General features: G+C 43.7%; 1 protein-coding gene across 2 annotated transcripts; it reads left to right on the forward strand.

Annotated features, from left to right (window-relative positions):
- The first annotated feature begins 1,978 nt into the window (after window positions 1–1,978).
- Window positions 1,979–21,864, forward strand: LOC124000279 (E3 ubiquitin-protein ligase Siah1-like). 2 transcript variants are annotated; one of them, XM_046306550.1, is made up of 3 exons: window positions 1,979–2,213; window positions 13,206–13,262; window positions 19,890–21,864. In XM_046306550.1, exons 2-3 carry the CDS (start codon window positions 13,253–13,255, stop codon window positions 20,738–20,740), a joined length of 861 nt encoding a protein of 286 aa, XP_046162506.1. In that variant the 5' UTR covers window positions 1,979–2,213; window positions 13,206–13,252; the 3' UTR covers window positions 20,741–21,864. The 2 variants fall into 2 exon arrangements, with proteins under 2 accessions (XP_046162506.1, XP_046162499.1); XM_046306543.1 differs by lacking the exon at window positions 1,979–2,213 and adding an exon at window positions 9,968–10,908.
- The last annotated feature ends 509 nt before the right edge of the window (window positions 21,865–22,373 follow it).

Genomic DNA, 22,373 nt, shown 5'->3' on the forward strand with positions numbered 1-22,373 from the left:
CCCACAACATGATGCTGCCAGCCACATGCTTCACGGTTGGGATGGTGTTCTTCTGCTTGAAAGCCTCCCCCTTTTTCCTCCAAACATAACGATGGTCATTATGGCCAAACAGTTCTATTTTTGTTTCATCAAACCAGAGGACATTTCTCCAAAAAGTACGATCTTTGTCCCCATGCGCAGTTGCAAACTGTAGTCTGGCTTTTTTATGGTGGTTTTGGAGCAGTGGCTTCTTCCTTGCGGAGTGGACTTTCAGGTTATGTCGATATAGGAGTCGTTTTACTGTGGATATAGATACTTTTGTACCTGTTTCCTCCAGCATCTTCACAAGGTTGATTTGAACTTTCCGCACCAAAGTACATTCATCTCTGAGACAGAACACATCTCCTTCCTGAGCGGTATGACGGCTGCGTGGTTCCATGGTATTTATACTAGCGTACTATTGTTTGTACAGATGACCGTGGTATCTTCAGACATTTGGAAATTGCTCCCAAGGATGAACCAGACTTGTGGAGGTCTACAAAAAAATTTCTCAGGTCTTGGCTGATTTCTTTTAATTTTCCCATGATGTCAAACAAAGAGGCACTGAGTTTGAAGGTAGGCCTTAAAATACATCCACAAGTACACCTCCAATTGACTCAAATGATGTCAATTAGTCGATCAGAAGCTTCTTAAGCCATGACATCATTTTCTGGAATTTTACAAGCTGTTTAAACGCACAGTCAATTTAGTGTATGTAAACCTCTGACCCACTGGAATTGTGATACAGTGAATTATAAGTTAAATAATCTGTCTGTAAACAATTGTTAGAAAAATGACTTGTGTCATGCACAAAGTAGATGTCCTAACCAACTTGCCACAACTATAGTTTGTTAACAAGAAATTTGGTGAGTGGTTGAAAAACGAGTTTAAATGACTCCAACCTAAGTGTATTGCAATGAGACAGCAGGGAGCAGGTCTCGAACCCTCGACCTTCGAGCCCGAGGCCCGGAGCGCTATCGACTGTGCCGCAAAAGCATGCTCATGCCACAGCGTCGATTTCCGATTTCCTCTTTTCAGAGAGCGCGTCTCTACGTCTTACTGGAACGCGCTCACCGGCCAAGCACACGCACTGTCGTGGATGCGAGGTCCGATCACTTCTGACACCAATGTCATGAAACAGGCAAGGAGCAGGTCTCGAACCTTCGACCTTCTAGCCCGAGGTCGGATGTCTTTGCTCGCCGCACGAGCAAAGGCATGCTCGTGCGGCGGGGTCGAGTTCCGCGCTTATAAACCCAGGGTCGTTACAGTATGTAAACTTCTGACTACACAAAAAAATGTGATTAAGGGTATTGTGTGTAGATGGTTGATATTTTTTTTTTTTAAATCTATTATGAATTCAGGCTGTAACATAACAAAATCTGGAATAAGTCAAGGTGTATCAATACTCTCCGAATGCACTGTACGATCCTTGGACCTTAAAGAGTAACGTTCGGCTCGTCTACATTCCTTAATTAGTACATTTTTGGGCTACGCCAAACAGTACCTATCATGTAACGGGTAATGGAGAATCACTTTAGCCTGTACAGATCCTTTGTAAGAGTATCCAAGCAGGAGCACATGGCAGGTAAAGGTAGGTATCACTGTTTCATTAATACTGTACAGGTCCCTTGATTATGAATTATTCACAATCCTTTAAGTAGACAGCAAGAAAAATAACATACATTTTAAGAAATGGTAAAGAAAAGCTTCATTGCGTTAATCACAGTGTATCACATGGACCTACACATACATCATAGGCCTACTGACATTTTTTTTTCTACTTTTAATTTTTAATTACTGTGTTTCCATTACAGAATAATACGTGGTTTAGTAGCCCAAGTGAATGCAGAGTGTGGTAGATTAAGCCCACCAATAGAGCAGAATACTATATTAGCTGCTACTGTTAGGATACTGAAGAGATGTTGTCATGACGCCTTGTTCAACTATTGGCGCATTCAACCAGTAGCGCATTCATGCCCTTGTGCGCCGCTCTCGTAAGAAACTATTTCAACAACTGTGCGCGGGCCCGAGACCGGTGAGTACTAGGACTACAGGCGTCTCGTCTCTCGAGGACAGCCGAATGTGGAAAACACTATAGCTAACGAGCGAAGGACGGTACAATTGGAGCGGGATCCCTTGTGGATTACGTCGCGGTGGCTAGCTATCTACAATATTAAAAGGATATTTACACCAAGGTAAGGGGTGCAAATGAGTGCGGATGTTTTACCGGGTTGTAGTCGAAAAACAACACCGCTGCTAACGCCACTGCTAGGCTGAAGTAGTTAGAATAATTTAGCTAGCAAGTTCAGCTAACTTGGTTAGCTACATTACTCGACGTCGTTGTCCGGATAATATAGCTGGTAAACTAGCTAACATTACTATGTAGATAGCCACTGTATGTGGCTGGTTGTGATTATTTCTTTCACCACAGAGTAGGCCTTGTACATCGCTACAGTAACTAACTCTCCGACCTAACGTTAGCTAGCTAGTTAGCTATTGTTAGCTAGCTGACTACTACCTAGCCTTGGCAAAAACATAATAAAAAAAAAACAAGCTTTGGCTACATAGGCCGCGCTCGAGCCACTAACGTCATTAAACAACTAACGTTAGCTGACTCTCATCATGACCATGCCCTACCAAAATTGTCTGTCTACTCATGCCATTTGTCGAATTTGTCAGCTAACCTTAAAGTAATCTACACAGCAAGTGAGAATTGAGGTATTGCTATCTATTTTTCTGCTAGTTAATATAACGATTAAAATATGCTTTATTGATTTGTTTACGTTGTACGCTAACTAGCGTTTGCAATGGGGATGACATCGTCCCATGATTTTGCTTACAGAATCTGGGCCTCCATAGCTAGTTAGTTGAATATACCTTGCAACCTTCCACGTGTTTGCTAATGGACTGTTTTTAAATGTCTGTTGGCGATGGTATTGTCAGAAACTCTAACATGAATGGGCGCGTTCCAGTCGGATTGTAGACAAGCGGAGCTAGTGGTAATCAGATGTGGCAGGGGTAGTATAATTTCTGTAAATGTTATATTCCTTATCCCATGTTTCTCAGTTGACAAGTCTTCAACTCATAGTAGTAAGACAATGTTTTGTAGTTCCAACATTATTTAATGCAGTTATACTTAGGCTATATTCTGCATGATTATATAGAGCTATTTCCTTCAAAAAATATTTGCCCAGTCTAATACCTGAGATTGGAGAACATCTTACAATTGAAATGAATGTCAAAATAATGAAATTAAGACTCAAGATATCACAAACGAGGTGCAACAGCAGCTGCTTAAATACTTTCTGTAACGCTCCTACGTCTTGCTGGAAAGCTTAGTTTAGTAGCCATCACTCGCAAAACAATGCAATTTGCCGGGTTTGCGCCTTAAATGGCTGCTGCTTTTAATCTAAAATGAAGAATGTAACAGGCTACTTTATCGAGTTATACATGTCAACTTACTTGCAAGGAAAATGCTCTCCCTAATGAGCTATTTGAAAATTGAGCTGCTAGCTCTTGTATCTATGTTGTGATTGGTTAGCACAATTCTGCAAGTTGTTTTACTGATTCGCCATGACTGGACGTAACTGTGCACAGCATCCATCTCAGGTCCATTAACAGCTACAACAGAGAACCATGGTCTTTTATGTTTGTGATTTACTTTGCCTAAGCACAACCTTATTTTTAGGACTACCATTTCAGAGCTCGTTGGTGGGGTTGCACAGAAACAATTAATCAGACTTCCAATATTGGTGTGTTAGGGCGGGTCTGGGTTTTAATAAAATGTCATTGCTGACTGCTTGGTTCATAAATGTAGTAGTCTGTCCTTTGTCACTGCCTGACTTGCTGGCAACAGCACATGCATAGTGAATCAAACATGATAAACCCCACATAGTGACAGCCCTGTGTCTCTAGCTGCAGTAATTCCAGTTTGGTGACACTCAGGCAGTGAGGTCATTCTTATCCTTTACAAAACATGACTAGTCACTTGACTAGCTCTCTCTGCCTCTTCAGTTCTCTCCATCTTAATCAGTATCCCTCTCCTGCAGCATAGATTGAACATGATACTAGGCGTGTGTGTGTTTTGCAGAGGAGCACGGCTGTATATGGATGTTTGAAGATGGGTGTTTCTGCCTTCAGATTCTAACCCTCAACATACCTTCTCCATGGCAAAACATCAGATACTGCTGATAATGCTGTTCTGTTCAGGCCGATGTGGATGCTCTGCCCAGGCTGCTCTTGTCTACCAGGATGTTAAGTGACTAAATCGTCTGTTTATGGGAGTAAACTCACTATAAGTACATTTGTGTGTGTGTATATATATAGATATAGATATAGATAGATAGATAGAAAAACTACTGTTATATTTTTGCTAAAGGGGTGTCACAAAGCATGCTTTTTTTGCAGTTGAAATGTGAGAGCTAGGCAAGGGCTACGCTATCTGTTGTGAATTTCTCCATCCTGAAACTGTTTGGCCAAATCAAATTTTATTGGTCACATACGTGTTTAGCATATGTTATTGCAGATGTAGCGAAATGCTTGTGCTTCTTGTTCCGACAGTGTAGCAATATCTAACGAGTAATATCTAACAATTTCACAAATACCTAATGCACATAAATCTAAGGAAGGGAATTCAGAATATATAAATATATGGACGAGCAATGTCAGAGCGGCATAGGCTAAGATACAGTAGAATAGTATAGATTACAGTACATGCATATGAGATGAGTAATGCAAGACATGGAAACACGATTAAAAGTGACTAGTGTTCCATTTATTGAAGTGACTAATGATTTTAAGTCTATGTAGGCAGCAGCCGCTCTGTGCTAGTGATGGCTGTTTAACGGTCTGTTGGCCTTGAGATACAAGCTATTTTTCAGTCTCTCAGTTCCAGCTTTGATGCACCTGTACTGACCTCGCCTGCTGGATGATAGTGGGGTGAATTATATTTTTGGCCTTCGGGTGCTGTAGGTGTCCTGGAGGGCCGGTAGTTTTCCCCCGTGGATGCGTTTGGCAGACCGCACCACCCTTTGGAGAGCCCTGCGGTTGTGGGTGGTGCAGTTGCTGTCCCAGGCGGTGATGCAGCCCAACAGGATGCTCTCAATTGTGCATCTGTAAAACTTTGAGGGTTTTAGGTGACAAGACAAATTTCTTCAACCTCCTGAGCTGTCTTCCCAACACTGTCTGTGTGGGTGGACCATTTCAGTTTGTCAGTGATATGTACGCCAAGGAACTTGAAGCTTTCCACCTTTTCCTGTTGATGTGGATAGGGGATACTCCCTCTGCTGTTTCCTGAAGTCCACGATCATGTCCTTTGTTTTATTGACGTTGAGTGAGAAGTTATTTTCCTGGCACCACACTCCCAGAGCCCTCTCCACCCCCCTGTAGGCTGTCTCGTCATTGTTGGTAATCGAGCCTACTACTGTTGTGTCGTCTGCAAACCTCTGATTGAATTGGAGGCATGCATGGCCACGCAGTCATGGGTGAACAGGGAGTACAGGAGGGGTCTGAGCACTCGTCCTTGTGGGGCCCCAGTGTTGCGGATCAGTAAAATGGAGGTGTTGTTACCTACCGTCACCACCTGGGGGTGGCCCGCCAGGAAGTCCAGAACCCAATTACACAGGGCTGGGTTCAGACCCAGGGCCTTGAGCTTGATGATGAACTTGGAGGGTACTATGGTGTTGAATGCTGAGCTATAGTCAATGAACAGCATTCTTACATAGGTATGCCTCTTGTCCAGATGGGATAGGGCAGTGTGATGGTGATTGCATCGTCTGTGGACCTATTGGGGCGGTAAGCAAATTGAAGTGGGTCTAGGGTGGTAGGGAAGGTGGAGGTGATATGATTCTTGACTAGTCTCTCAAAGCACTTCATGACAGAAGTGAGTGCTATGGGGTGATAGTCATTTAGCTCAGTTACCTTTGCATTCATGTGGGGACAGCAGACTGGGATAGGGAGAGATTGAACATGTCTGTAAACATGCCAGCTGGTCTGCGCGTGCTCTCAGGACTCTGCTAGGAATGCCATCTGGGCTGGCAGCCTTGCGAGGGTTAACACTTTTAAATGTCTTACACAAGTCGGCGACAGAGAAGGAGAACCCACAGTCCTTGGTATCTGCCCGCGTGGTGGCACTATGTTATCCTCAAAGCGGGCAAAGAAGGTGTTTAGCTTGTCCGAAAGCAAGACGTCTGTGTCCACGACGTGGCCTTTTGTAGTCCGTGATTGTCTGTAGACCCTGCCACAAATGTCTTGTCTGAGCCGTTGAATTGCGACTCCACTTTGTTTCTATACTGACGTTTTGCCTGTTTGATTGCCTAGCGGAGGGAATGACTACTGTTTTTATTCTGCCATATTCCCAGTCACCCTGCCTTGGTTAAATGTGGAGGTTCGTGCTTTCAGTTTTGTGCAAATGCTGCCATCTATCCAAGGTTTCTGGTAGGCTAGGTTTTAGTCAGTGTGTACAACATCTCCTATACACTTCTTGATAAACTCCGTAACCGTGTCAGTGTGTGTGTGTATATATATATATATATATATACACATCAATATTATTCTCTGAAGCTACCCGGAACATATCCCAGTCCGTGTGATCAATCTTGAGGCGTTGATTCCGATTGGTCAGACCAGATTTGAATAATCCTTAGCACGGGTACTTCCTGTTTTGAGTTTCTGCCTATAGGAAGGGAGGAGCAAAATGGAGTCGTGATCAGATTTGCTGAAAGGGGGCAGGGGAGGGCCTTGTATGTATCCCAGAAGTTGGAATAACAATGGCTGTTTTTACAGCACAAGTGCTACAGTCAATATGCTGGTAGAATTTAGGTAGTCTTTTTCTCAAATTTGCTTTGTTAAAATCCCCAGCTACAATAAATACAGCCTCAGGATATATGGTTTCCAGTTTGCATTGTCCAGTGAAGTTCCTTGAGGGCAGTCGTGGTATCGGCTTGAGGGGGCTATACACGGCTGTGATGTTATCTTATGGCTGCAATCCTGTTAACGGGAGCGATATGACAACAGCCAGTGAACGCCTATTTCAAAACATCAAAAATCTCATAATTAAAATTCCTCAAACATACATGTATTTTATACCATTTTAAAGCTAATCTTGTTGTTAATCCCACCACAGTGTCCGATTTCAAATATATGCTTTACAGCAAAGTCACCACATGATTGTCAGGTCACCACATAGCCATAGAAAACACAGCCATTTTTTTCAGGTTTTCCAGCTAGTCACAAAAACCACCAGATGACACTCATAGGACTTCATGTTACACAATACATGTATGTTTTGTTTGATAAAGTTTACATTGGCGCGTTACACTCACTAGTTCCAAAAACATCCAGTGATTTTTGCATAGCCACATCATTCAACAGAAATACTCATTATAAATGTAGATGATAATACAAGTTATACACATGGAATTACAGATATGCCTCTCCTTAATGCAACCGCTGTGTCAGATTTTCAAAAAACTTTACTGAAAAAGAAACCCATGCAATAATCTGAGACGGCGCTCAAAGTAAAAGTCACAATAGCCGCAACGATGGCGTCAGCATAAACAAGAAATTACATGATAAATATTCCCTTACCATTGATGATCTACATCAGAAAGGAATCCCAGGTCCACAATAAATGTTTGTTTTTTTCAATGATGTGTTATTTATGTCCAAATACCTTCTTTTGTTAGCGTGTTTGGTATGCATATCCAAACGCTCATTCTGGTCAGCATTATATCGGACAAAAACTTATATTACAGTTTTATATACAGGTGGAAGAAACATTTCAATCTAAGTACAGAATCCATCATTAGGATGTTTTTAACGTATAGCTTCAATAAAGTTCCAACTGGAGTATTCCTTCGTGTCTTCAAGAGCAATGGAATGCACGTGATCAGAAAATGGCTGACTGCCAGACACCTGATACATTCTGCTCTCATTCACTCCCACAACACCGTAGAAGTTTCATTCAAATTTCTATTGATGGTTGACATCTAGTGGATCCCCTAGGCAGTGCAACATCATGAATATATCAAGGGAATTTCATTGGGGACTCTGGTGAATATATACAAAGCTCAGATTTCTCACTTCCTGTTTTGATTTCTCCTCAGGATTTTGCCTACTATATGAGTTCTGTTATACTCACAAACATCATTCAAACAGTTTTAGAAACATTAGAGTATTTCTATCCAATACTACTAATAATTATATGCATATATTAGCGACTGAGGAGCAGGCCGTTTACTTTGGGCAACTTATGCATCCAAGCTACTCAATACTGCCCCCCCCTCCCAGCCATAAGAAGATAACCAAAGAGAATTCTCTTCGGAGATAATATGGTCTGCATTTGATTGAGGTATTCTTGAAATGGGCATGATCCAATTGACTCAAAAACCAAAAATACATCTACGTTTAACTTAACTAACATTTATTTTCTTTCATTATGGTTGGTTTGTCAAAGTTAGCAGGCTAACTCATTGTTTCCTGCTTTGTAGTATACCCGTTTAATTTGTTTTATTTCCATTTTGAGGAGAGTTGGTCTTTCTTTGGGAAGGTAGGATGATTGCATGTGCTTGTTTTATGAGGTGGAGGAATGGGTTGTCACTGCAACTGTTTATCCTTCATGGAAGGTGTTTCCATGGATTAATTTAAGAGTGAAAGTAGGCCCCTCTGTCTTCTGATCAGACTTTACTCCTATTCCTTTATCAGCCAAAGTGTTACGCTTGTCTGTCTTTATTGTTGCAGAGTTGTGTTCTTTGTGGTAGACCGATGGTACATTTCCCCCGGGGAACCTGTTTTGCATTCTGCTGGTTGAGTTCTATGCATTTTGTCCCTTTGCAGGTGTCTGTCTAGATTTGATGTAAATATTGACACTTGTCATTCATGGGAATTCAGTCCCCCCCTGCCCTCCTCTAACAATACGCTTGACAAAAGTGTTTTAGTCATGTTCTTACCAAATCAAGATGTAGGCTATATCCAAATTACTGTAGCTGTGGCTTTAAGACATTATACTTTAAGAGCAACCATAAGAGCTACACTTTTGCCTGCTGCTGCTACTGTGTATATGCTCTTTATATGCTCTGTCTGGTGCCTGCCTGAGTAACCTTTTGTTCACCAGTCTGTTGCAGGATGCCAAATAATATCCAGCTGCTTTTAGTAGGAATACCTCTCTGTGTAATAGCCTTCAAATGTTAATCAGGGAGGAGAGGAAAGGGCAGTGAATGGATCTTCTGTCTAGTCTATTGTCAGTTTATTAGTATCGTTTGGTTGTTAATGAGGTCTGTATAGAATAGATCGTTGCTGTTCTAGCATTCTGTAAGGTCATGCCATATCTGTTGCTGAAAAATATTTTGTGACATGGTATAAGTTGGATGGTCTGAAATATTGAGAGACAAAAGGCCTGATAATAAACAAATACAGCCATAAGCCTGTCAAATGGTGACTGGTGATATTTGTTTTTTACCTAGACTTTGTGGGCTGCTAAAACTTTGGCCATGGTGCTGACTATTATTATTTTTATTTTATTTGAGGATTTACTTTCACTTTGCTCTCACAGATAGGCCATGCCTCGTGGGAAGTCTATTTTGGATTTGATTGGATACAGCAGTTACCATTTAGAGTACACAAGTAGGGGAAATGTAAGTTATGGTGGGGTGTCTGTTAAGAGGGTATGTATGGAGTATTTTTTTTGGTATCCACTCTGAATGTGCTTTGCATTTCATGTATAGTCTGACTTTTTTGTGTTTTGGGGTGTTCACTCCACTGTGAAGCTGCTATGTGGTCGGAGGTCAGAGTGTATTTAACAGTAGTTGTTTTCAGACTCTTACCCTTTCCAGTCTCTTTTGTCTAGTCCACGTGGTCAGAGGAAGGAAGGGAGCAGAGAGGCAGGAAGGAAGGTGTCAGCCATGCTGGAGGTGGAGCTGCCAGAGCAGGCAGACTGTAATCTGAGAAGGGCTGAGCCCAGGAGAAGGGGCCCCACACCTCAGGAGAGTGAGTGAGGGAGAATGTGAGCGTACTCTCTCCAGTCTGTTGGTCTCCTTAGCCTACAGGGAGCAGCAGCGACCCTCTGTCGGATCCGTTGCATAGACTGTGTAGATCCCTCTAGAGGGACTGCTCTGTGGTGCTCAGCCAGGACTGTCGATCTCTTTCACCCAGCTGCCTGCCTGGGAGTTCCCTATCTCTGCCTGGAGCAGCTGCCGTCTTGACTGGATCTGGATCAACCAGAGGATGCAGGGAGGGTACTTACACCAGGGCTCAACTATGCTTTCAGAGGGAGAAAAACACTGCCAGTGTTTCCTTAGCTTCCTCTTCAATGTTCTCCCTTTCTTTCCCTCTCTCCCTGGTTGGGCTGCCTGCCTGCTGCCAAAGCTGACTGCTGCCCAAGCTGCCTGCTAGGCTCTGGGAGCTGGATATACTTGTGTAACATTCCTGAATTACAGCAACGTGTTTTTGGGTCTCTATTCGCCCCCACCCTCGGTCCTCCACCCTTTCTTGGCCTTTTCCTGGGCTGCACTTTAAAGAGGATTTTTGGATTCTAGCCTCCTGCTCTCTCTGCTGTGGTGGTGAAAGAAGTGGTGTTCTCTCTTTGGCTCTGTATGAGGCTTCCATCCCTCCAAGGTGTCTGTCCATGGACTCTCAGACTCTGATAGAAGTAGTACATCTGTGTTTTCAGATGGGGGTTTAGGCAGAGACCCAAAGGAGGGGAGGGGGGGGGGGGACCGGAAAGGAGCGGCCCTCTGTTATGGGCTGTTTTGTTTCTATGGAAAAACCGCAATGAAGAGTTCCCTCACTCTCTCCCTATGTCGGGCAGAGCTAATGTGCAGCCTGTGAACTCATGGAAGGGGGTGCTCAAGCTCTTCACATGCGTAGCCACTAGAACAGCCAACAACCCCAAAGGTAAGAAGTCCTATTTGCACTCTGTGGCTCATAAATGCCCCACTTTTCAGTGGGAAAAATGTCTGTTGGAATGGAATGTTTGCCCTTTCCCATGCTCCTCCTATACCTGGGGTGCAACTGTGGTGTCATAAATACCTACAGGTGTTCACTTCTGTCCCGACATTTGGCTTTGTTTTCTGCAAAGTACTGCAGATTCTAATTGATTGTGTGTGTGCAGGATCGTGAGAGAGACGACATGAGTGGACAACAAATAATGGCATGTTTGTGTTGAGAAGAAATGGTTTTGTTTTTTCAACACTCATGGTTGCCAACTCATTCTGTCTCCCTCTGTGTTCAGATGTAGGCTGTTACGTCACTTTATTGGACTGCTTTAAAGTGGTTGTGTGTGTGGAGGGCACAGGCAGCCAGTGTGTGTTTGGTAGTAAACAGCAGCAGGAGTTTACAGTAAGGAGGCAGGGCAGGAGGAGACTCGCCCGACTCTTCTAGTCCACACTAACTCAAAGCCAGATGCCTACATGGAGGCTGCTGATGCACATGATAGTGTTTTGTTTTGGGTTTAGCCTGCATCTGCTAGTTTCTGGTGCTCCTTACCGACTGTCATCTTCAATAAGTCATATTTTAACGGGCTAGTGATGAGAATTCATGGTTTTACACAAAAACATGATTCAACAAATGGGTTAGACCGGGGTAGCCAGATGTTAAAACTACAAATCTGACATGAGTTTGGTGCAGAGATTTGGGTCAATAATAATATATGCCATTTGACAGACTCTTTTACCCAAAGCGGATTACAGTCATGCGTGCGAACAATTGACACATGGGAATCGAACCTACTGTCCTGCCGTTGCAAGCACCATTCTCTACCAAGTCTGCCAACTGAGCTACAGAAGACCACAATCAGGACCTCGATCCAGGGATGCGAACTTGTCGCTTTCTGGCATCCATGTGAATGGGGGTGGGTTGTTGTCTCATCAATCACTGGCTGAGGCTCTGGACTGAGCACATTTAATTTTAACTTTAACTTATTAGAAAAGTAGTTATTGCACTCGTTGCTCAATTCATGAATAGAATGTATTTCCTGAATCTTCATGAAGTACCTCCTGATTTCTGTCCGCCTATCTGTTTATGTGTAGCCATTTAGCATGCCTAAACAGTCATTTCTAAAGGCTTTCCCAATTAAATGTTTACTGCAAAGTAGCATGTCAGCTTTATCATGATTTGTATCAATCGATTGAGCATTTGATTTGCAGACTCTCCAATCACATGAAACACTGTTACAAGAACTGCCACAAACACCTTTATCTTAATACAATGGTATCTTGCTGGTGTGCAATTGATTTTAAAGGGCAACTATGCCCTGTGTGGTTTAAGCATGGTTGTGGCCTTGTGGAATTCGGCAAATAATCTACGTAGTGCGCTATGTATTCCTGTCTGGGGAGACATTTCATGATCAACCTTCAACCCAGACCAAAGAACCCAACTCCCACTACTAGGACACTTTTCTCTCGTGATTGTGGTTTAGTAAATTAGGAGTTTTGCAATTTTAATCAAATGTGTATTGTGTACTCGTTGTTCTCCAGAAAATATTTTTTTAAATTGCGCTTTACACTGGTTTTTCACGTGTTTCCATGTACATTTGGTTTGTCACTTTGTGGGCACTTACCAGTTTGCATCCTTGTCAATCAGTTGACTGATTTTGTAAAGTAATTTCTATGTTCGTGTCAGGTAGCGAGGATATTTAGCAAGGTCTAGCCCAAGTTGTTGTAATGTGATAGCAGGCCTAAATGCTAGTGGACAGTGTAAAAACGTAAGTGCCTCTGACTTTTCGATGGAACATTCTTAAATATTTAAAGGTAGTTCTAAAGGAAAGACTGAAATCGAAGCTTCATGTAATATACTTTGCATTAGTGTTAACCCATTGCATGATGGAAGCTTTTCAGCAAAATCTTTGATTGGCCAAGAGAGCTCAGTATTAGCACTTGTCTCAGAGAGAACTGCCGTAGCCATGTTTTCTTTCCTCGGCTCACTGGTTAACACTGCATTTGTATTGGCTGAAGTTCGAGCAGGTCCCAGTCCCCAACACATGTCCACCTTCGGTGTATACTATAGCTAGAACTGTTGACCATGACCAGCCCTGAGTGGTTGCCCAGCAGAGAAGGTGGGCTTATGGGTCTTCACAGAACTGAGACTTTGGTGATGCTGATTGGTGTGTTTCTATGAAGACCTCAGCTCCATTTGACTCTTTCTTGTCTTGTTTTTACTCCTAGTTAACCTCTATTTTCTCTCTCCCCTTTCAGAGGTCCCCACATTTCAAGAGAAGAAGAAAGCCTTATTTGGGAATCTTATGGACGAAGGCAAGCAACATTTTCTTTCTCGTGTGTGTCCGTGTGAGTGAGATCTGTATGAGAGAGCTGTGTTTTTGGGTTAACGCAGGGAAAGCGACTTGGTTGGTAAAACAGGTGTTTGGGGGATTGGTATTTTATTGGGATCCCCATTAGGTGTTTCGAAGCAGCAGCTACTCTTCCTGGGGTCCACAATGTACAGGTCATCTAATGAAGGCCCAGTGAGCTACCACCTTGAGCTGGTTTAGTAATCGACTCCTCTCCATGTGGAGGGACATTTTGAGCTACTCCTTCTCGTGTGGCCGATAATGGCCGATTTTAATTGGGGCCGATTTTCAAGTTTTCATAACAATCGGAAATCGGTTTGGCAGATATCTTATTCTTCTTTTTTTTACACCTTTATTTAACCAGGCAAGTCAGTTACAATCACATTCTTTTTTTCAATGACGGCCTAGGAACGGTGGGTTAACTGCCTTGTTCAGGGGCAGAACGACAGATTTTTACCTTGTCAGCTCGGGGATTCAATCTTGCAACCTTACAGTTAACTAGTCCAACGCTCTAACCACCTGCCTCTCATTGCACTCCACGAGGAGACTGCCTGTTACGCAAATGCAGTAAGCCACGGTAAGTTGCTAGCTAGCATTAAGCTTATCTTATAAAAAAACAATCAATCAATCATAATCACTAATTAACTACACATGTTTGATATTACTAGTTTATCTAGCGTGTCCTGCATTGCATATGATCGATGCGGTGCATATTCGCGAAAAAGGACTCCCAAGGTGTACCTACCCATAAACATCAATGCCTTTCTTAAAATCAATACACAGAAGTATATATTTTTAAACATGCATATTTAGCTAATATAAATCCAGGTTAGCAGGCAATATTAACCAGGTGAAATTGTGTCACTTCTCTTGCGTTCATTGTACGCAGAGTCAGGGTGTATGCAACAGTTTGGGCTGCCTAATTTGCCCGAATTTTACATAATTATGACATATTGAAGGTTGTGCAATGTAACAGGAATATTTAGACTTATGGATGCCACCCGTTAGATTAAATACGGAACGGTTCCGTATTTCACTGAAAGAATAAACGTCTTGTTTTCGAGATGATAGTTTCCAGATTCGACCATATTAATGACCTATGGCTCTTGTTATTATGTTATTATTAAGTCTATGATTTGATTGAGCAGTCTGACTGAGCGATGATAGGCACCAGCAGGCTCGTAAGCATTCATTCAAACAGCACTTTTGTGCGTTTTGCCAGCAGCTCTTTGCTGTGCTTCAAGTATTGCGCTGTTTGACTTCAAGCCCATCAACTCCCGAGATTAGGCTGGTGTAACCGATGTGAAATGGCTAGCTAGTTAGCGGGGTGCAGGCTAATAGCGTTACAAACGTCACTCGCTCTGAGACTTGGAGTAGTTATTCCCCTTGCCCTTCATAGGTAATGCTGCTTCGAGGGTGGCTGTTGTCGATGTGTTCCTGGTTCGAGCCCAGGTAGGGGCGAGGAGAGGGACGGAAGCTATACTGTTACACTGGCAATACTAAAGTGCCTATAAGAACACCCAATAGTCAAAGGTATATGAAATACAAATGCTATAGAGAGCGAGAGTCCTATAATAACTACAACCTAAAACTTCTTAACTGGGAATATTGAAGACTCATGTTAAAAGGAACCACCAGCTTTCATATGTTTTCATGTTCCGAGCAAGGAACTTAGTTAGCTTTAAGTTGTAGATATTATAGGACTATTTCTCTCTATACCATTTGTATCTCATATACCTTTGACTATTGGATGTTCTTATAGGCACTATAGGATTGCCAGCCTAATCTCGTAAGTTGATAAGTCATAAACAGCACTGTGCTTCAAGCATTGTGAAGAGCTGCTGGTAAATGCAGGAAAGTGCTGTTTGAATGAATGCTTACTAGCCTGCTGCTGCCTACCACTGCTCAGACTGCTCTATCAAATATCAAATCATAGACTTAATTATAATAAACACACAGAAATACGAGCCTTAGGTCATTAATATGGTCAAATCCGTAAACTATAATTTTGAAAACAACTTTTATTCTTTCAGTGAAATATGGAACCGTTCCCATTACATTACATTTAAGTCATTTAGCAGACGCTCTTATCCAGAGCAACTTACAAATTGGTGCATTCACCTTATGACATCCAGTTCCGGGTGGCATCATATAAGTCTAAATATTGCTGTTACATTGCGCAACCTTCAATGTTATGTCATAATTCTGGAAAATTAATTATGGTCTTTGTTAGGAAGAAATGGTCTTCACACAGTTTGCAACGGGCCTGGTGGCCCAAACTGCTGCATATACCCTGACTGCTTACACAGAACGCAAGAGAAGTGACACAATTTCCCTAGTTAATGTTGCCTGCTAACATTAATTTATTTTAACTAAATATGCAGGTTTAAAAATATATACTTGTGTATTGATTTTAAGAAAGCCGATGTTTATGGTAGGTACATTGGTGCAATGACAGCGCTTTTTTTCCCCCGCAAATGCGCTTGTTAAATCATCACCCGTTTGGCGACGTAGGCTGTGATTCGATGATAAATGAACAGGCACCGCATTGATTATTTGCAACGCAGGACAAGCTATTTAAACTAGTAATATCATCAACCCTGTGTAGTTAACTAGTGATTATGTGAAGATTGTTTTTATAAGATAAGTTTAATGCTAGCTAGCATCTTACCTTGGCTCCTTGCTGCGCTCGCGTAACAGGTGGTCAGCCTGCCGCGCAGTCTTGTAATCGGCCCTAATTAATCGGCCATGCCGACCTCTAATGTTAACACGTTTCTCATGACAATAAAGCCACTAATTGCTTATGTTTGAGTCTTTCGGGTGGCATAAGAACACTGCATAAGCCATGACAAAATGTGTCAAATTTCAGGAAATTAGATTTAAAACAGCAAAATTGGCTCTGCTCCTCTAAAACCATGCCACAAGACCACTTCCAGGCTGACTTTGTCACTGGTGCTTTAGAAAAAATCCTAGGGGGAAGCACTAGATCTCTTGAAGTGATTTTGTACAACTGCCTGTGTTCCAGTGTGAAGACATGGCCTCGAGTTTCCACCGGTACCGCACCACAAGTCAGCCCATCCTAGGACACTGACCACAGTCGACACATACAGTTCTAACTGCTTACCCAGTCCTACCAGAGCCTGAGGTAGCCTACTCCACTGAGTTTAAATACCACCTCTTTCCAGTAAAAGTAATTATTCCCTCCTAACCATAAGAAAATTATAATTAGTGGGTGCATATATAGTTCTGTTTCACTGTATGTACAAGTGGATAACCTGTACAGGTGTGGGGTGGGAAATGAAAATGTGTTATTTGCAATTCCCACTCTCCCTGAGACACCCTCAGGGCATCCTTCCAGACTCAAATTAAGCATCCAAATTAAATCTAGAATCTACTTCCTATTTTGCAAAACAAAGCCTCCTTCACTCGTGCTGCCAATCATACATACCCTTTGTAAAACTGACTATCCTACCGATCCTTGACTTCGGCGATGTCATTTTACAAAATGGCCTCCAACACTTACTAAGCAATTGGATGCAGTCTATCACAGTGCCATCCATTTTGTAAACCAAGCCCCATATGCTACCCACCACTGCGACCTGTATGCTCTCGTTGGCTGGCCCTCACTACGTATTCGTCGCCAAACCCACTGGCTCCAAGTCATCGAAGTCTTTGCTAGGTAAAGCCCCGCCTTATCTCAGATCACTGGCCACTATAGCAACACCCACCCATAGCACGCGCTCCAGCAGTTATATTTCACTGGTCATCCCCAAAGCCAACACTTACTTTGTCAGCCTTTCCTTCCAGTTCTCCGCTGCCAATGACTGGAATGAATTGCAAAAATAGCTGGAGACTCATCTCCCCCATAAATTTAAGCATCAGCTGTCAGAGCTGCTTACCGATGGCTGTGTACAGGTATGGTAAATCTGTAAATAGCACACCCAACTATCTCATCCCCATATTGTTATTTATCCTCTTGCTCTTTTTCACCCCAGTTTCTCTACTTGCACATCATCATCTGCACATCTATCACTCCATTCTAAATTGTAATTATTTTGCCTCTATGGCCTATTTGTTGCCTTACCTCCCTAGTTTTCTACATTTGCACACACTGTACATAGATTTTTCTATTGTGTTATTGACTGTACGATTGTGATGCAGTACTTGACATGGACTGATACGTTCTGGTACTGTTTTTAATATTTTGGTACAGGAGCTCCACAATACTTTCGCGCAAATGTTTTACTGCTTGAGCTTGGAGAATATTTTGAGGTGCTGGTATTCGGCTCCGGTGAACTCCTGCTCAAGTCAACCACTGTTATGACACAAGACCTGGCTGTTTTGGGTGTTTATTGGGAGGTTAATTTCCACTATTTATGATGAAACTGCTTTGATTTGGTCTCTACAGTAACCTCCGCTCACCTGCTCCCTCACTCTGGCCTGTACACCCTGGTTCAAAATCATAAACATCTTCTCTTCAGTAGGAGAAACACTCATGTCGCCTGTTCCTTCTATGATCCTCACTGCAGGCACACCAATGAGCATACTCTCAGAGCAGTGTTGATTATGCTCATTATTGCACCAGTCCCATGGCTGCCTGCATCCAGCAGGGACCCAGGAGGGCCAAGCAGCAGGCAGGCAGACTGGGATGAGGGTGTAGAGTAGGTTGCTGGTACCAATGCCTCCAGTTGACAAACAAAACTAAAGAGCTGTCTGCATCTCCCTCCCTGCTGCATCGGAGCACACCACTGCCCACATGCAGGCTGCAGAAGCAACACACACAGAAATACTCTGTTGCTGTCACTGCAGACTTCCTGCTAAGGGGCTCACTCACGCCAGCATATATATTGTACCTCATACAGACACTAACCGCCCAGGGTTAGAGTTATCAGGGATCCTTGGGACATCCCTAGCTTTAAAGGGATACTTCAGAATTTTGGCAATGAGGCCTCTGTGTCCAGTATTCCCTTTATTAACCCTAACTCTAACCCAGGGTTTTTATGCTGACCTTTGTTTAAAAAAAAAACAAATTTTTTACAAGGAGCACATGTTGAAAAATTTAGGAGCACGATGAAAAATATTTAATGTAACAAGCTGTTTTCTTTGTAGTAATGGTGCATGCATGACGGTCTTGAATCCGCCCTCAGTGTATTCTCCATGGCACTGGAGCTGCGGTACAGTGATGTAATCATTGCAACAATTATCATTTCTTTTTTTTTGGGGTGCACTGGTGCTCCTAAATAAAAAATATTTAGGCACATAGGTGAGAAACTGTAGAGCCCTGCCCAAACCCTTACCTTAACCATTTTAAAGATCAACTTAATGGGGCAGGGACGTGACAACAATCCCAGATAGCAAGGACCAGACTATAGCCACCATCTGAACAAGATGTGTTCTTAGCTCCTATACGTCAAGCTCGTTATTTATTTATTTTTAGGTCTGCTAGTCTTGGCCTTGTTGTTCTGTGCTAATTTAGTCCACAGTTGTTGCTTGTGTGTCCAGAGCTGCTCGCTAGGAGACCTATAAATAGGTAGAGCTTTATCAGAGCAGATGTGTTTACAGGCAGGCTCAATGACACCTACACGCACAGCCCTGCTGCCCAGTCTGCCCCTCTCTTCCTCTCCTCCACTCTCCCTTTCTGTGCTTCCTACAGTTTCAGTGAACTACCTCCATTTTGGCTGGACCACAGTGCCCCCATCATAGCTGTCTTCCTGCCCGCCTCCCAGTCTCTGAGCTGTACAATGTGCTACGGCTTTGGGTTATATAAAGAAGCAGCAGGGCCAGGGGTGGGTCACACCCAGCTCCTGCCAGGCGGCCCAGGGAAAATCCATCCCTCCCTCCTGTTCCCATCGGTGGGCCGTCCCATCCACAAAGCCCTCAACCACAGCCTGTTGCCATGGGAACAGCTGACAGGAAGCAAGCTAGCCCTCTGCTCTGCTCTCACAGCCATCCCAGTCCACTTTGCCGCCTGGAACCTTAATTGTTTTACCTTTAAAATCTGTGTCGCTCTCCCAAACCCATAATAGCTCCTCCAAGCTGTCTGCTTGCCCTGCGCTGGTCAGACTTTATCTGAACAAATGGACAGATAGGTGTATCACAGAGCCTCCAGGCTGACCCCCAGAGAGAGGGAGGGAGATACTCATCAGTGAAGAGGGCTGCCTGCCCTGAGGCCCCAACCAGGCCCACTGTACTGCAGCTGTGCTGGGAGAGGAACATTACTATCAGTGAATACATCTCCTTAGAGGCCCTGAGGCCTAGCTCTATGTTAATTTACATGGCAGGGGTCTCGGCGTGGAGAAGATGAAATCTAGAGCATGTCTCCGTCTGCCTCTCCGTTACAGTGATCTCCATGATTTTGTTAGTCTGGTATTCATTGATCATAGTCCATGTGATCTATATGCCTTATGTACTTTATGTGCCCTTCTCTGTTTTTATACCATATTGCCTACGTGACCTGGTAACAGTCTCCATGAGAGGCTTGACATTTGTCTTCACATTCCCCCACTACTATCACCTATTTTGGTGTTCTCACCAAATGTCTAGTTCAGTTATTCGCCCAGTGTGTGTCTCTAACCCCTGTGTTTCTCGACAGAAATGAGTCGCCAGACCGCCACAGCGCTGCCAACAGGAACCTCCAAGTGCGCCCCCTCCCAGCGCATCCCCACCCTGTCCGGCACTACAGCCTCTAACAGCGACCTGGCCAGCCTGTTTGAGTGCCCTGTCTGCTTCGACTATGTGCTGCCCCCCATCCTGCAGTGCCAGAGCGGCCACCTGGTCTGCAGCAACTGCCGTCCCAAGCTCACCTGCTGCCCCACCTGTCGGGGCCCGCTGGGCTCTATCCGGAACCTGGCCATGGAGAAGGTCGCCAACTCTGTGCTGTTCCCCTGCAAGTATGCGTCGTCGGGCTGCGAGGTAACGCTGCCCCACACAGACAAGGCGGAGCACGAGGAGCTGTGTGAGTTCCGGCCGTACTCCTGCCCTTGCCCAGGGGCCTCCTGTAAGTGGCAGGGCTCGTTGGACGCGGTAATGCCCCACCTCATGCACCAGCACAAATCCATCACCACGCTGCAGGGCGAGGACATAGTGTTCCTGGCTACAGACATTAACCTGCCTGGAGCAGTGGACTGGGTTATGATGCAGTCCTGCTTTGGTTTCCACTTCATGCTGGTCCTGGAGAAGCAGGAGAAGTACGACGGTCACCAGCAGTTCTTTGCCATTGTGCAGCTAATCGGCACGCGGAAGCAGGCAGAGAACTTTGCCTACCGCCTGGAGCTCAACGGGCACCGGCGACGGCTCACCTGGGAGGCCACGCCCCGTTCCATCCACGAGGGCATTGCCACGGCCATTATGAACAGCGACTGCCTGGTGTTTGACACCTCCATCGCGCAGCTGTTCGCTGAGAACGGGAACCTGGGCATCAATGTCACCATATCCATGTGCTGAGGACTGTCAGGTGGACAGCCACTAACACACACACGCATACATATACACACTCCACACTACAGGAAACCTGGGTTTGGAGAGCAGCAGGGTGTAAGTGGTGTCCCAAGGAACCTGTTGCCATTGTAAATTGTGGTTTAGAACTTTCACAGATCGGTAAGAGCTTGATGCAAACAATGGAACTCTATCCCTGGGATTACATTTTAGGCTTCAATACAATATTCATTCAATAATTAAAGGTAAGTTTTTCTGAGGATAATCCACCAATGCCCTTCAACCCAGAGCACACCTATGGAGTGAACACTTCAACAGGTGGGGGCTCAGTTTTGTGGTCCATCTTTGCAGAGGGAAGCTGGCAGAAGTGTTACAGATAGTAAGAGACGGAGTGGGTGGACTCAATTTGAGGGAGGGTGGGGCATCAAAAACAATGGCAAATGTTTTTATTTTTTATATATTGCATTTCAGTTGAGTCGAAGTGAAATGAACTATTAATGTTTTTGATTTTTAATTATGTCCTTTTTTCCCCTCCTTGGATGAGAAGGTCCTAGTACTGTGTGCTCGGACATTGGCTGAAAAGCTAGTTTGGTCTCTCTGGAGTCCAACGGTTTCAGCCTAAACCACTGAATATCTGACCAGGGGTGTATTCGTTACTCCAATTCTGTTGTAAAGCGTTTTACAACTAAAACAAGAGTTTCTATTGGACAAATTCAGGTAGGTCCCTCAGTTTCGTTCTGTTTGGTTCTTAAACGGTAAATGTTTTTCCGTTGCAAGATGTAATGAATACACCCCAGGAATGAGGACAGTTTCTACAGTTATAATATCGTTATTATTAAATGGAGATTGTTATCATTTTTGTAATGACTTTTAATGAATGAAAAAGGCTGTACCCTTGTGGCTAATCTTTCAGTGTTTGTAGATCAATTGTGTCGTTCTTTCGAAAACTTCAATGTATTTTATTTTGTAAGTTAGTTTTCGCTCGTCGTTTGTCAGTCTGTCTAAATTCTGTTTGTGAGTGGGCGTAGCAATGCCAAACATCTCTGTGGATACATAGTACTGTTGCTGGTCCCCATCTCTTAATTGTCTTTTGTTTTATTTTGTCATTAAATAAATCTCTCTTTCATACCTTGTGCAATTTCTCCATCCCTGTGATTTGCTATAGGCAATAACAGCATTATTTATTGGCAGGGATTTACTCCAACCATGGAATTATCATTCTAGTTAAGCACTTTATACTCATCAGATGGCTTTAATCATATAGACATACATGAGTGCACTGCTGATCACAAAGGTGTGTGTGTGTGTGTGTGCTGTGGGGTGCATTGTTGATTATGGTATATTGTGTGTGTGCATGTGTTTCCCAGTCCTATCCAGCCCCGTGGAGGCTGGGGCGTCTGTGTTCTGGCCTAGTGAATGAAGGGTTAGCTCTGTAGGACCATAATTACCAGAGGCCCCCAGGACGCCCTGGGGACTTTGGCACTCAGCCATCTACACTCCACTGGGGAACACAGACCACCCTTTCTCTGACCCTGCTGCTGTTTTGTCTTCACGCCACTTCCGTCATGCATTATCTCCCCCAGTAGTGGCCCTTAAAGTAACAGCCATGTTTAGTCATTGTGTACTGCTCATTCTGTTTAGG

The sequence above is a fragment of the Oncorhynchus gorbuscha genome, linkage group LG02 (genome assembly GCF_021184085.1).
Source record: "Oncorhynchus gorbuscha isolate QuinsamMale2020 ecotype Even-year linkage group LG02, OgorEven_v1.0, whole genome shotgun sequence".
Classification (NCBI taxonomy): Eukaryota; Metazoa; Chordata; class Actinopteri; order Salmoniformes; family Salmonidae; genus Oncorhynchus; species Oncorhynchus gorbuscha.